Below are 14,001 nucleotides of genomic sequence, written 5' to 3'. Positions count from 1 at the left end.
ATGATTTAGTGACCTTGTACTCTCTCATTCCACTCCCTGAATAATTTAATAATATTGTATGTATCAAATAAAAATTATTTAATAAATTGCTTCACACTAAAAAAAAGTGTGTAGAGTAAAAATAAGTACCAGTCTGTGATTTTGATGAAGCCATTTACTAGAATATCCTAAAACATAAACTGATATTTTAAAAAATTATTTTGAAATCATCAATTAAAAATTTACCAAGTTATCATATTGGTAGTCATGGTTAGTTATTTGTTAGGGTGCTTATTATATCCTGTGTGATGTCTAAATTCTCCCACTATTTTTCTCTACTTGAAATATTAAAAATTCCTGTATACAGATATTTATCCTTAAAGATCCATAATTCAATTGGTCCTGACCCTTCCCATGAATGTGCTGTTTATACATTTTGTCTGCTTTTGTTATTTTATCACTAGTTTGCAATATTATTCTGCAACACCATGACATTTTGTTTTAAAAATTACAATGCAATTTTGAAACTAAAATTCTAGTTTCAAATGGAAATTATCATAGTTTTATCTTAAAATAAGTAAACAAAATCAGCATGATGATAGTAATAAATATGAAAGAATCAGCCATTCTAACTTTAAGCTAACCAAATTAATACAACCAATACTTGGTTAGTAGCCAGTTATTAACCAATATGCAACTGCTAATCAAATAACAAGGAAATAACACACTTATAAAGATGACATAAACCATGATATCAAGACTCATATAATGCTGGATAAGGTGGCACACACCTATCTATGATCCCTGAAGCTCAGAAGGCTGAGGCAACAGGAAGGTGAGTTAAAAGCCAGCCTCAGCAACTTAGTGAGGCTGTAAGCAATCTAGTGAGATCCTGTCTCAAAAAATAAAAAAGGGTTGGCGATGTGGCTTAGTGGTTAAGCACCCTTGGATCCAATCTCTGATACCAAAAAAAAAAAGAAAAGAGTCATATAATGAGATATTCATTTAGATGATACAGAATGTTAAGCTTTATTAAAGTTTACTGACTTAACATTAATTTTTTAGATCATCATCAAAATGAAAACATAATTTAAAAATTCTATAAAACACATAGGTTTCCATGACAGTAGAAGCTGGCACAGTTTTTGAAAAATACTATGATTCACATGATTGATTATTCACAGTACAAGTTACCTACATTTTTGTGAACTTCCTTGGAAACAAGGCCCTCTGTATAAAAAGATTTCTCTAAAGACCTACTAAATCCAAATTAATGAACTTGTTCAGCACAAAGATCTCAAAGTACTAACTACCAATAGTTTGCCCTATCCAAATAGCTTGGATAGTCAGTAATCTGACAATAAAAATATATTCTAAAATAATTTTCCCATAAAATCCTAAAATTTATAATACCTTTGTCATCTGTCAAAAACCAAGTTTTCTACTTTACAGGATTTGATTTCCTAAAGGTGAGGCTACCCAGACTTTATGCCTTATTATCAGTAGCAGTGAATTGTTCTTTATAAACATGTCACCATGCAGTTGTTAGGAAAAGATTAAAGGTGGAGATGATCTCATGAGGATAGACACCTGCTACACCGAACATGATAGTAATGGAAATTCATTGTTTGTACCTTGCTTACATTATTAATATTTTCCACCAGTACAGCAAAACATTCCTCACCTAATTATCACAAATTTGCTCTCAATGGGGTCTGTTTAAATTGTACCATAGAGATTTTTGCTGGCCAGTAAGTTGAACTGTAGGGTTCTGGACATATCTCATGGATGTGTAGCCTGTTTTCCTAAAGCAAACACAATGGTTTCTATCAGCCTGTCACTTTCCTGTGACTCAGTTTCTCCAGGGTGAAAGCTGCATGGCTCACTTCAAAAATCCTTGACATCTAGTGCCCAGAGCAAAGGTGCCTAACAAATATACAAGACATAACTATCAGTCCTCTTTCCCTACAGCTGTATTCATTGTCCTCATATTAAATGGATAGAATTCATGCTATTTGGTTCGTTAATCAGTGGCAAGTCATTCAGAATCAAAAACTAGATCATTGACAAGACTATATAGACATTATCTTTGAATCCTGTCAGGACATTTAGAATAAATGAGGGCCAGAGAAAGTGCACAGAAGGTCACATAGTGAGTAGGTGAATCCTAAACACGCTGTCACTTTAAAGACTGCATAGACAACTAGAAGAGGCTTTTTGAAAGAAACCTTTTTTTTTTTTTTTCAAAGAAAACATTGGGCCGGCTAATGTGCTGATTAAATTCCTACTGTGCATTCCCTTTTTAAATGTCAGAATCTATTTGCTCCTCTGATTGACATCAGTGTCCCAACTGTGGATGATTGTGGGATTTAGCAAGTCTGATATGAAAACACCCAGTGTCCTTATATTAGGGAAAACCTGCAGCTCTTGTGTCATAACTGTTGTATGTCTTCCGAGAGCACAAATAGTCCCTCTAATCCATACTTTAGATCTTTGATCTCTTCCTAAACTAGAAATAATGATCATATTGATAAGCTAATGGTTCTTATAAACAAAAGAATATGGCTTTGAATTAAGGGTCAAAAGTAGAAATGATGAAGATGAGGTCAGGAGGGCAGAAATCTGCTGCTCTGAACACAGTATTGCTCTGGGAAGCTGTCCGCACATGCTTTGTTAAATCCTGGAACAATTCTACAAATTCAAATTATGTAGGTCACTAGAAGAAAAGAGTTGTGTCTTCTTGCACATTGAATTTTATAAAATCTAATTAACTCAATTATGACCCTCATGGGACAAGTTATTATTCGAATTCTCAACATCATTAAGAAAACCTATTTGCTATATGTACCTGATCCCCTGCTAGGTCTGTGCTAAATGGAGCAACTTCTTTGCATTTTGGAAAGCTAAAATTTCAGGATGGTGACTACACTGAAATAAACAGGCATCATAGTGTATCTAACACTAAACTATCATGGGATGCTTTAGTTACTTGATTAAACCCAAAAGGGTGAGGCTTCAGTGGAAACTGGGGACCTATGTGAATGGTGGGGTGATCTATAAGAAAATATAGAATATGCATGTTTAGATGGGTTGCAGTTGGTAGATATCTTTCCCACTTTCTGTACTGGGCACAAGGGAAATTCTTCAGGCTGATTCTCAGAGTTTCTCAATACACTATAATATTCCATTTTCATTCCAAACTGTCATCCTGATTTCCCACAGTATAAATTTTAATTTAATCCAGTAAACATATGTGAACCTATTTTGAATGTTAGATCCTTCAGGGATAACAAAATTATATTGGACATATTCTCTACCATGACACATACTTTTAATAAAATGTAAAACATATCTGTATCGGGGGAAGAGAGTTTGATTCTGCCTAGAAGAACCTGTGAAATCTTGTTAGAAAAGGTCATGTTTGAGCTGGATAATTAAAGAACAGTTGAGTGGCAAAAGATAGGCATATACTGACCCAAAATCCTGGGACCTGTTACCAACAGGTTGGTGGTACACATGGGGAAGGTGTTGAGGGCATATGTGTACCCAAAGTCAGTGTATTTCTTTGAAATCTTGAAATTTCTTTGAAATCATGAAAATAAAGACAGGTTGTTTGAAATCCAATGAGTTCAATATTAGCAATAAAGGCACATAACTAAATCCTAGATGCTTACATATATTTATAATTTTAACTGCAAATGCATCTTTTCATCATGTTCCTCTTTAATTTTTAATTAAACAAAAAGCAAAATGAAATTATAGACAATGGTTTCTCATGCTATGGGAAGCCTCGCTATTTAGAAACAAAACAAAACTCATTAGCTGATGGCAGCTGACCCTGTTTGTCTTTGCCACAACCAAAATACAGTGTGTCAGCCAAACTACAAAGTGTTAACAACCAATAAGATGATTAAAAAATATCTTTCTGGTGCTCTGGAAAATAGACGTGGAGAATTTTGCAGGCAGCCTTTTGTCAGCACTGACAGGATGGGCAATAAATGGAGGAAATGTGAAGACAGGAAAGAGATTGGAGATAAAGAAGCAGCAATCAATGGAGTCTTAACAGCAGTTATGGAGTGAGCTCTGAGCACCCAGCGCCTGCCATATGCTGTGGTCAACACAGCTGGCTCCAACAGGAAGCTGGCTCCAGGCAGCTCAGGCCAGCCCCAAGACCAGATAGCATCACCAAATTAAATAGTACCAACATCCACTTCTGGACTAAAAATTCTGATCCTAGAACAAAATTTGAAAAGCCTCAGTGAATGATTTTGGGATTTGTCAGATCTTTAAGAAACATAAGCTTTCCATGACTCAATATGACACTTACCCGTCCTCGTTGTGCTAATTATTTTTTCAAATTCCTGTACATAATTTAGTTATGTGTTGTTTTAGTCAGCTTTTTTGGTGCTGTGACTAAAATACTGTGACAAGAACAATTAGAGGAAATAAAGTTTATTTGGGGTCTCACCGTTTCAGAGGTCTCAATCCATAGATAGCCAGCTCCATTCTTTGGGGCTTTAGGTGAGGCAGAACATCATGGCAGAATGATGGGGAGGAGAAAAGTAGCTGGGGATATGGTGCCAGGAAGCCAAGAGAGAGACTAAGCTCAGCTCATAAATATATACTCCCAAGTAATGCCCCTCAATGATCCATCTCCTCCAGCCACACCCTACCTGCCTATAGTCACCACCTGGTTAATCCCCATTAGGAGATTAATGAACAGATTGGGTTAAGGCTGTTATAACTTAATCATTTCACCTCTAAACCTATCTGTTGTCTCACACATGAGCTTTTGGGGGATGCTTAATGTCTAAACCATAACATGTATTCATTCTCCTTCTTTGGGTCATGATTTTTGTTGTCTGTTTCTTGTGAATTTATTCATCTTCTCACTACAAGCAGAAAAGGCAAAGAATTCGCTCTACACTTTTGTGAGGCCTTATATATCAAAGTCATTAAAAGCATGACTTTTGGAGGGGAATAGTTGTCTTTAAGCCCTGGCTCACCACTTACTCGTTGTATAACCTAAGGACTAGATTTAGGGTAAGATGAGTAAGGCGTTCAACTTTGATGCCAAAATTTAAGGGATCACTAAAAGTATATTTTTAAAATAAATAATTAAAATTTTAACCTAGTTAATCAAGATAAATATTTTAATATAATGTTTCTAAATGAAAAATCAGGGAAAATTCATGCTGAATAAATATCAAAAATTTTTAAAGTCACGCTTATTTATTTTGAGATCTTGCTGTATGTAGATTGATCAAGGAATAGTATTTTCCCATCTGCCTGTGGTATCTGGGTCTTCATGGCCATCATGTCCCCCAATGACAGGTGTATAAGAGTTGACAGTGGTAGGATAACAGATTGAGCAATGCAGGACTTTACGATTGTCTTAATTTTTTTCTTCAACTATAACAGAAAACCCGAGATAGGTTAATTTATAAAGAACCAGAATTTATCCTCTCAGAGTTCTGAAGACTAGGATGTCTAAAAGTGCCATTGGTTAGGAACTGGTCTCTGTTTCCAAGATGGCACCTTGAATGGCTGCATTCTCCTGGAAAGAAGAAAATTGCATCCTCACATGGCAGAAGAGTAGAAGACAGAGAACCTGCTCCCTCAAGCCCTTTTCTTTTTCCTCCTCCCCATCCTGCAGTTTTGGTGGTCAAACCGAAATGCTTTTGCCTGATAGGTAAGCTTTCTACTACTGAACTACACCCACAGCCCACTGCAAGCCCTTGATGTAGCAACAATAACTCATTTGTGAGGACAGAGACCTCCTTACCTTTCATTAGGAGTCACCTCTTAACACTAGTGCATTGGGGATTAACTTTTGGCATGAGCATTCAAACTATAGCACTGACTCTCCAAAATTCCTCCATATAGCCAGACCTGGGCTGCATGTTCATGAAATCATAATTGATCACAGGTGAAACTAGAGAGCAGTGAGCTTGTATTATTTATAATCTATTAAGTGGCAGGACTAGAATAGGTGTATTCTGTGCATTAAGGAGTGAAATCTGTATTGCCACCTAAAATGTAAAGATCTGCCAAGGGATAAACCCATAAATTTTTAGAAATATTTATTAATATTTTTTAAAGTGGGCAAAATTTTCCTTGAAGAATGGAAAAAGAAAAGAAAAAAACAGGTAGATGTAAAGACTCCCTACTAGAAGCCCTACCAGCCTGTTTCCTACAGACCAGGTGACCTGAGAACATTATCAGGAAGAGGTTGAGGGATGCTATGTAATGCCTAACACCAAAGGTGATTAAAGAAGGCCTCTTTCAATCAGCAAACCACCCCACTCCTATAATCTACAACTTATATAAAGGAGTCTGGTTTTCTGGAATTTTTTTTAAAAATTTCTCTTTCTAGATAGAAAAGGTTGTTTTTTTAATTATTTTTATGATTTAGATTTTACTAATACATGTTTCTTTGCAGCTTATTTGTCCCTGGTTCTAAGCATCCCTGCTTTGAAATGCTATGGCTTAAGTAACCTATGTGTTATTTAATTAAGTTACATAACCTCAATTTATTCCAGGTTATTTAAAAAGTACAAATAAAATTAGGGAAAAGCTTTGCATGGTGCCTAGACACAGTAAGTACTAAATAAATTCAAGCTCTAACTAATGAGAATATAAAATTTTAGCAGTGGTCATAGCATAGTAGTATTATTTCTTTGTTTCCCAGCTTTATGCATTTCATTATTTGCCTCAGTATTTTTTTCCACTCCTCTTCCTATTCACTATGTGAAGGTGGCCACTCACATGCAGGTTCTTGCCATGGTCCCTTTATATCTAAAAATTTTAGAATCTCTCAGGATTTCCTTATGTTGTAGGTTACAGAATGCTCTTTGCAACTGAACTCCATCTTTTCCAGTGAAGGAACAAATTCTTTCTCTGCAACAGTCAGCTTCCCGGGTGGGGGCGGGGGGGGGGGAACAATAGGAAACAAAACCTTTGGATATGTTGGGTTTTATTTACTTTTCATATCTTCTCTATAAATTAAATCACTGGAACATAATAAACACCCTGCTACATAATAAAGGCAAAAGTAGTTTCTCTCACCGGTCTTCAACCTCAGCCTGTCACAACCCTTCTTCCTCCAACAGAGTGACAGACAGAAATGTTTCAAATGACAAGTCATATATTAAATAACCAAGAACATTTTAAACTAAAATCCTTACAAAACTGGTCCTATGCATAGACAGGTTGTAAAAACATGTCTCAAACTGAAGGCCTGCAGAGGGAGCCGGCTTCCTTAACTATTGGCTCCAGATCAGTCATGCGGAAGGAAATACCTTTGTTCTCCTTTGTTGGCAGGGCTACACTCTTGCTCCCTTTGATCTTCTGGTGGCTTTCTTCATTAGAAAGACAGCAGCACAGTCTTGTAGGACCTTCTTTATGTAGATCCAAAGGTATGAGCATTTGCTTTAGGGGTGGGCTTTAGCAGGGTGTGAGTCTTTGCAGGCAATGCAAGGTTGATAAAGACCCTAGCCAAATTCAGCTAAAGAACTGTCTTATATAAGAGGTTCTACTAGATATATTCTGGACCCACATAAAAACTAAGATGTCTGCCCATTCTTTAATTTACTCGCTCATTTGGCTTACATTATTTCTTCTCTCTCTCTCTCTCTCTCTCTCTCTCTCTCTCTCTCTCTCTCTCTCTCTCTCCTCCCTCCCTCCCTCCCTCCTTTTTTAAAAATCTGAAACAGGGCCTCTTTTGCTCAGGTGACCCTCCTGCCTCAGACTTACAAGTAGCTGGAACTACAGGCACAGACCACCACACCCAGTTTCTATATCATTTTTAAACTAGAGGTTCCAAGTCAGAGATCTTTGCAGCATTTCCCCATCAAATGCATTCCTATTGACCTCTCTCCATTTTTCCTCCTTCCATTTCCCCTGTTAACTAGGATTCATGTGTTGTTTAGAGTTAGGCCAGTGGTTCTCAGCCCCAACTCCCCTGAGCATCCTAAAAATATGCCCCAGCCTGAGACCATGCAAATTGAATTAGAATCTCTAGAGAAGGAGCTTGTGCTTCAGAGATTTCAAAGCTGCTTGAGGAGGCTGAATTACACTAATGAGGTCTGAGCACTTAATCCTTCCTCTCTCCTTGTTCCCCTCAAGAGACAGGACAATTAGTAGGCCCATTTACTGACATTGGCCAAACCTGTGATACCCTCTGGAAGCTTGTTCAAAGAAATTCTGTGTAGGGAAACCGTAATGGGAGTTTTTCTTCACAGATCCAAGACAGGATATGGAATAGAGGAATCAAGTACTCCAAAAAGACTCTGACCTCTCCTATCTATATAACCGCTCTTCCTGTATCCTCTTCAAAGCTAGCACAAGTAGAGAAATAAGGGCAACTGGACTAGGACCATGACTGGGATGAGGAAAATAAGTGAAGAGTGGCTAAAGAATGAATTTAAGGAGGTACCCCTCACTGGTCCTGGTCTCAGGGTCTTGCAAGTGAGTTCCTCCTTAATTCTGTGCCCTGTTTTTTCTCTTTTCCTGGTTCTAGTCCTGGATCTAAGTTAAATGATGCCTTTCCTAAAGGAACTTTGGAAAGAGAGGGTGATTGTAATCACCCAATTCATGTTTGACTTAATAAGCAAAATTGATAAGAGTCATCACAGCACATTTTTGCATTAATATTTCCAAGCTTCATATATAAGAATTAGAATCTGTTATGAGCTCCCTCTTTTTACCTCCTCAAATCTGTGCAGTTTATGGAAGGTTGTGAAGGGGAAGTTCTCACTAGAAAAGCAGTCTCAATTCACGTTAGGAGAGGGCGACAGTAGTTTCAATTGAAAGTTAAGTGTAATAGTATTTTCTCTTATAACCTATTAAATACCTGACATTTTTAATTCTTCATTTTTTCCTATCTATTTTACAGCAAATAAATTAATTAATTCTTGTGAAACCCCTAATTTGGAGCCAACACAATAACTGGTAATCTTTTTTCTCACCAGGAAGGTAATGGAGCTCAGGAAACTCTCATCCAAGATCACCACATCAGCAGTTCCACGTCTTTTAAAGACAGAGTGAAGCTCTGTGCTGACCACAGACTCTGCCTCTCCCCGGTCCAAATCCATGACGATGGTCAGAAGTTCTCTTGCCAAGTTCGACTCAGGCCTGGCAAAATCTTGAGGAGTTCCACCACAGTCAAGGTTTTTGGTAAGGGTTTGTGCTGTCTGGACTACTTGCTGCCACCCTGCATCACTCTTCCCCTAAATAGGAAGTTCCCTCTTATGTTGGATTGCAGCCATTCCAGGGGTGACCTCTGAAGCTCTGTTTGCCTTGATCTTTACCATTCTTGCTGGGGGTGGGAACAAGGGTAAGAAGGCTAAAAAATAAGTATTCAGTGAATAGAATAAAATACAGAAAACCATATATGGGTCAGTTTTCTGCTGATTAATACCTGATTTAACATCTTAATGTTTCCTAAGGATACTGGACATCTCCAATTGCTTAGTTGTCTAATTATCCCAGTTGCTTGCTGCATATAAGGCCACCATGAGAAAAAGAAGGTACTAAACAAAGCTCTGGACAAACTCAGCAGGAGCATTCCCCACCCCATCCTGCCAGGGTCAGTGCTTCCAGTAAATGATCCTTCAGGCTTAGCTCTCTGACCCTGAGTTCTCAGGAGAAGACAGTTGAGCTATGAAATCTACTGTGGCCTCACTCAAAATGCAGAGACTCTGCAGGGTGCAGTTTTAACAGAAAAATGTGAACATTCTAATTTGTCCTGTGCTGCAAGGAAATATTAAAAAAAAAACAGAGGCACTTGGCTCTGTATATTTTTTTCAGTTTTGTAATCAAGACCTGTGGTTTTTTAAAAAATATTTTTTAGTTATCCATTGATAACCTTTGTTTGTTTGTTTATTTATTTATTTATTTATTTATTTATTTATATGTGGTGCTGACAATCCAACCCAGTGCCTCACTCAGGCTAGGCAAGCACTCTACCACTGAGCTACAACCCCAGCCCCAATCCTGTGTTTGTTTAAAAAGTCATTCTTAAAGAAAGACAGCAAGAAAAGCAGTGATGTGGATGGACAATTAGTTGTTTTCAAACATGAAGTAAACAAAGAGAAAATGAGTTTATAAAACCGAAGGGCATTGACTGTTAGACTATTGCTCAGTTCTCTGCATACACTTGTTTTTATTTAGAATCTTACCATATTATTATGGGATATCAAAAATAAAAGAGCATTTTTGAAGAAAGCACAAAACAGTCTGCAAAGACGGGAGCAGCAGCAGCCAAGACTTATTTAGTTTGATTAAATTCCTGGCTTAAAGAAGTTCCCTCTCTTTCCTCCTGCCGCTCCCTTCCCTCTCTCCCCAGGTTTCCACCTGGGTGGGCTAGGCAGCTACCACCTCATGATCAGCCTCCTTAAGAAGCCTAAGCAGTGCCCAGGGAAGAGTTGGAAACAAACTGCTCATCTCTCTTATCTATCATTCTCACTATTTGTTCACATACCAGGGTGTGACTGCTTTAGCACAAACACAAAACAGCCTCATCTGGCCTGACTGTTGGCAAGACAATGAAGGCAGCCATCCAGGATGTGAGAAGAACACCAATTTTAAGTTAGGCAAGCTGTGTCCCCATTTAACAAATATTTTTTTTTTTTGTACCATAACATATTCGAATTACCTTGTCAACATTTAAACCATGTACTATATCTCTTTGTTGCGTTAAAATACTTTCATGTTGGTCTTGAATAGTTTCATTCCTTAACATCTTACTCTATCACCCTATCTGGTTCCACTTTTTCTGTCTCTACTTTTCTCTTGCTTCTTCTTTGAACTGCTGTCAGGAGATGCTTAGAAATATGAGCATCTTTCCTGCTTAATGGATTTCCATTTAGTAAGTGGGCTGGCTAGGCTGTGTATGGACAGTCTTATCCAGCCTTTGATCTATTTGTGGGTATCCCTTGCATATGTATTATAGTAATCCAAGCCCAGAGTTATATCATAAATCTTATTGAAAACCTACTCTCCATCCTTTGGTGATTCCCCGTATTGAATAAGCTAAACACAAAACATGAAAACCTTGAAATAAATACTTAATGTATCGCCACCCATTCATCATGCCCTAAATTACTCATTTCTTCTTCCCAAATGGTGCCTCATCTTCCAACTTTGCATTCTCAATAGACCAAAGGCCAGAAGCTGGCCAACTCCTTTCCTTCCCCCTTTGCTTGAAGTCCCTTGGCCGGGAGTCACTTTCCATCATCACAAGTTGGCTCTTGCCCACTTCTTAGCTGAAAACTTCATTTCCTGCACCTCAGAGAGAATCCCCTGCATCTTTTAGTAATTGTTCTTTTTCAGGCCATTCATTCTACATGTTTTTTCTCTGCTGGCAAGAGGTCAGAAATATCTTCCCTTCCAAGAGAGTTTAAGGGTGTGTCTTGGTGTGGGTTCCCATGAAAGAAAACATGGAGACAGGATTTGAAATAAATTAATTTATTTGAGAGGTCATGTTGGGAAATAGGAGGCATAGGGAAGTGAGTCTAGGAAGAAAAGTAAAATAATAAAATGTGCATGATGCATGATTCAGCCAGTTACCATTGTGGATTTAGTAGGCCAGGTCTCACTGGGAACTCTGGGCAATAGCATGAACACAATGATTATCTCACATGAGAGCAAGAAAATTGAGGTATTTATCCACCAACTTCCCATCTGCTATCACCACTCACTCCTTCCTTCCAATTTTCCCTTTTGTTGTACTGAGTGTGCTCTCACAATCCCAATGAATCCTTAGGCAGAGAGTCATAGGTGTGACCAGCAAGAGCCAAGTGTGTGCAGGTAAAAGCCAAGCCCACAGCATCTGAGGTAGCAGGTCTTAGGATCTTAGGTTCACAGAAAGCTCTGTCTGCTAGACTGAAGAACTTACTTGAAGTCACTTCAGTTAAACCTGATGTTAAAAAAGTGTTTACTCTGTGCTGGGTGCAAAGTACTGGAGATGAAGAGACAGATAAAATGCTCTGGCTTTGAGCCACTTACAACCTAGCAGGACAGAAGAATCACTAACTAATGTCAGATATGTCCTAGTGCCAAGCAACAAAACAAGTATCAAGTGCTTTTCTGGCTCCCTTCTTGGTCCTGAAAATGATACTCTACCCTTTACCCCTTGGCCTTTGGACTTGTAGAATTCTTCTCTCTCCCCCACTGGCTATGCTTCCACTCCTGCACATTCCCAGTCTCACGTGATCCAACACTGATCATCACTCAAGTATCAGTTACAAGGTGCATCTTCCAAAAAACTCTTAACCACCAAGGCTGGGTTAGAAGCTTTTCTTAGGAGCTGGGGATATAACTCAGTTGATAAGAATGCTTGCCTCACATTCACGAAGCCCTGGGTTCAATTCCCAGCACCAAAAAAAAAAAAAAAAAAAAGATTTTCTTAAAAGTTTTCTTCAAGTTCTACATGTTCTCAATCATTGCACTTATCTCAGTGTATTCTAATTTCTATATTTTTCATAAAAATGTAAATAATGTGTCTATTTCCTAGACACTAGTATCTTGCCAGCCACACAGTAGGTGTTTAATAATTGTTTCATGGATGACAAATCTTTCTCACAACACACACATACACACACTGGTGGCCAGGTAGGATTTCATTCAGTGCCGCTAACTGTGTTTTATTTGCTTTTAAGCTAAACCAGAAATCCCCATGATTGTGGAAAACAGCACCATGAATGTCCTGGGAGAGGTGAGTCACATTAAAGCCTTTGAAAATCTATAGTATTACATGCCAAGGTGTTTGGGTTGCACAGCTGCCAGGAACGTTCCCTCAGAGGACCTTACTCCTGGGCCCTTAACCAAGTAACTGCTGATGGGCACAAAGGGAAGCTGAGCTGATTCTGCAAACTGAATGGGGATCCTTACTTTGAGTTGGGGCTCTCAGAAGGTGTGACCTCTTTTCTTTAGTCCTTAAATTTCCTGGAAAATTGTCCCAATTGTTTAAACTTCTCCTTAATAAAAACTGAGGGAGGGATGGAGATATTGCTCAGTTGGTAGAGTACTTACCTCGCATGCACAAGCCCTGGGTTCAATCCCCAGCACCACCAAAAAAGGAAAAAAAGAGAGAGGAGGGAGCAGTGTGACCCTGGTTTAAGAGTGAGAATTTCACTCAGCTGACATTTAATTTGTTGCAATCCATTTTTCTGTACCAGCTTTCCCACTGCTTTTATTTCAGTCACAAGAAGAAATGTGTCTCCTGTACCTCCTCCAAATCATAGCTACTTCTTTAGAAATAAGAAGGGCAGGAGAAAAAGGAAAGACTGGGTAGCTCCCAGTCTCCAGTCACTGGGATCTGGACCCACTTCCCAGCTATTGGTTGTATCCTTGATCAGATTAATTCACATCTTTTAGTCAGTTTCACCATTCATATGAAGTAACTCATAATGGTATCTGCTCACTATTATTTTTTAAGAACATTATAAAATTAAAATATAAAATTAATGTGAAAAATTCTTAGTATAATTTGTGTCATATAATAAACGTTCAGTAAAAATTGTTGTTTTCACTGTTATTAGTAATATCTGCTTTAAGTAGCTGTCTTGTGACCTTATGATTTCAACCATGCTTTTCAAATCCCCAGGTAAAATAAGTGCTCTTATTAATTCTCAAACATCTGCTGTTACATGGTGTGAGAGAAAATTCTACTGATATTCTAATTTTTTCTCATCCTGAGAACATTAAATAACATGATTTGTGGTCCTGCTGAATATCAGTCATTTAATTTGACAGCTACATACAAATCATAACTGACTCTGTAGGATGTTTTCGGATGACCATACATAATGTATTACCTAAGCATCTAAGTCTCTCGCCAATTTCATGTATTAACCTCTGAAATAACTTCTTCTGTAATCCTGAGTATATTGAAAAGGGTTTAATCATTTTCTGCTTTAATTAATTCCCAAATTTATTAGTGGACTTCATTTCAATAGTTTAAATACAGCAAATAATCTAATGATTACAGATTTTGGTAGGTATCTTTCTTATAAGGAT

The 14,001-nt window shown here is 37.9% G+C and overlaps 1 protein-coding gene across 2 annotated transcripts in view; it reads left to right on the top strand.

The window, feature by feature from the left end:
* Cd96 (CD96 molecule) overlaps positions 1-14,001 on the top strand; it is a 90,541-nt gene that overhangs the window by 21,539 nt on the left and 55,001 nt on the right. For both annotated transcript variants that reach the window (XM_027935965.3, XM_027935964.3), the window contains 2 exons: positions 8,952-9,156; positions 12,642-12,697. In XM_027935965.3, coding sequence (XP_027791766.1) covers positions 8,952-9,156; positions 12,642-12,697 — 261 coding nt within the window. The remainder of the gene's footprint in view (positions 1-8,951; positions 9,157-12,641; positions 12,698-14,001) is intronic.

This window comes from Marmota flaviventris, chromosome 8 (assembly GCF_047511675.1).
Source record: "Marmota flaviventris isolate mMarFla1 chromosome 8, mMarFla1.hap1, whole genome shotgun sequence".
In the NCBI taxonomy this organism is placed as follows: Eukaryota; Metazoa; Chordata; class Mammalia; order Rodentia; family Sciuridae; genus Marmota; species Marmota flaviventris.
Note: the sequence above shows the minus strand (reverse complement) of the source record. Positions and strands in the feature narration are given on the sequence as shown.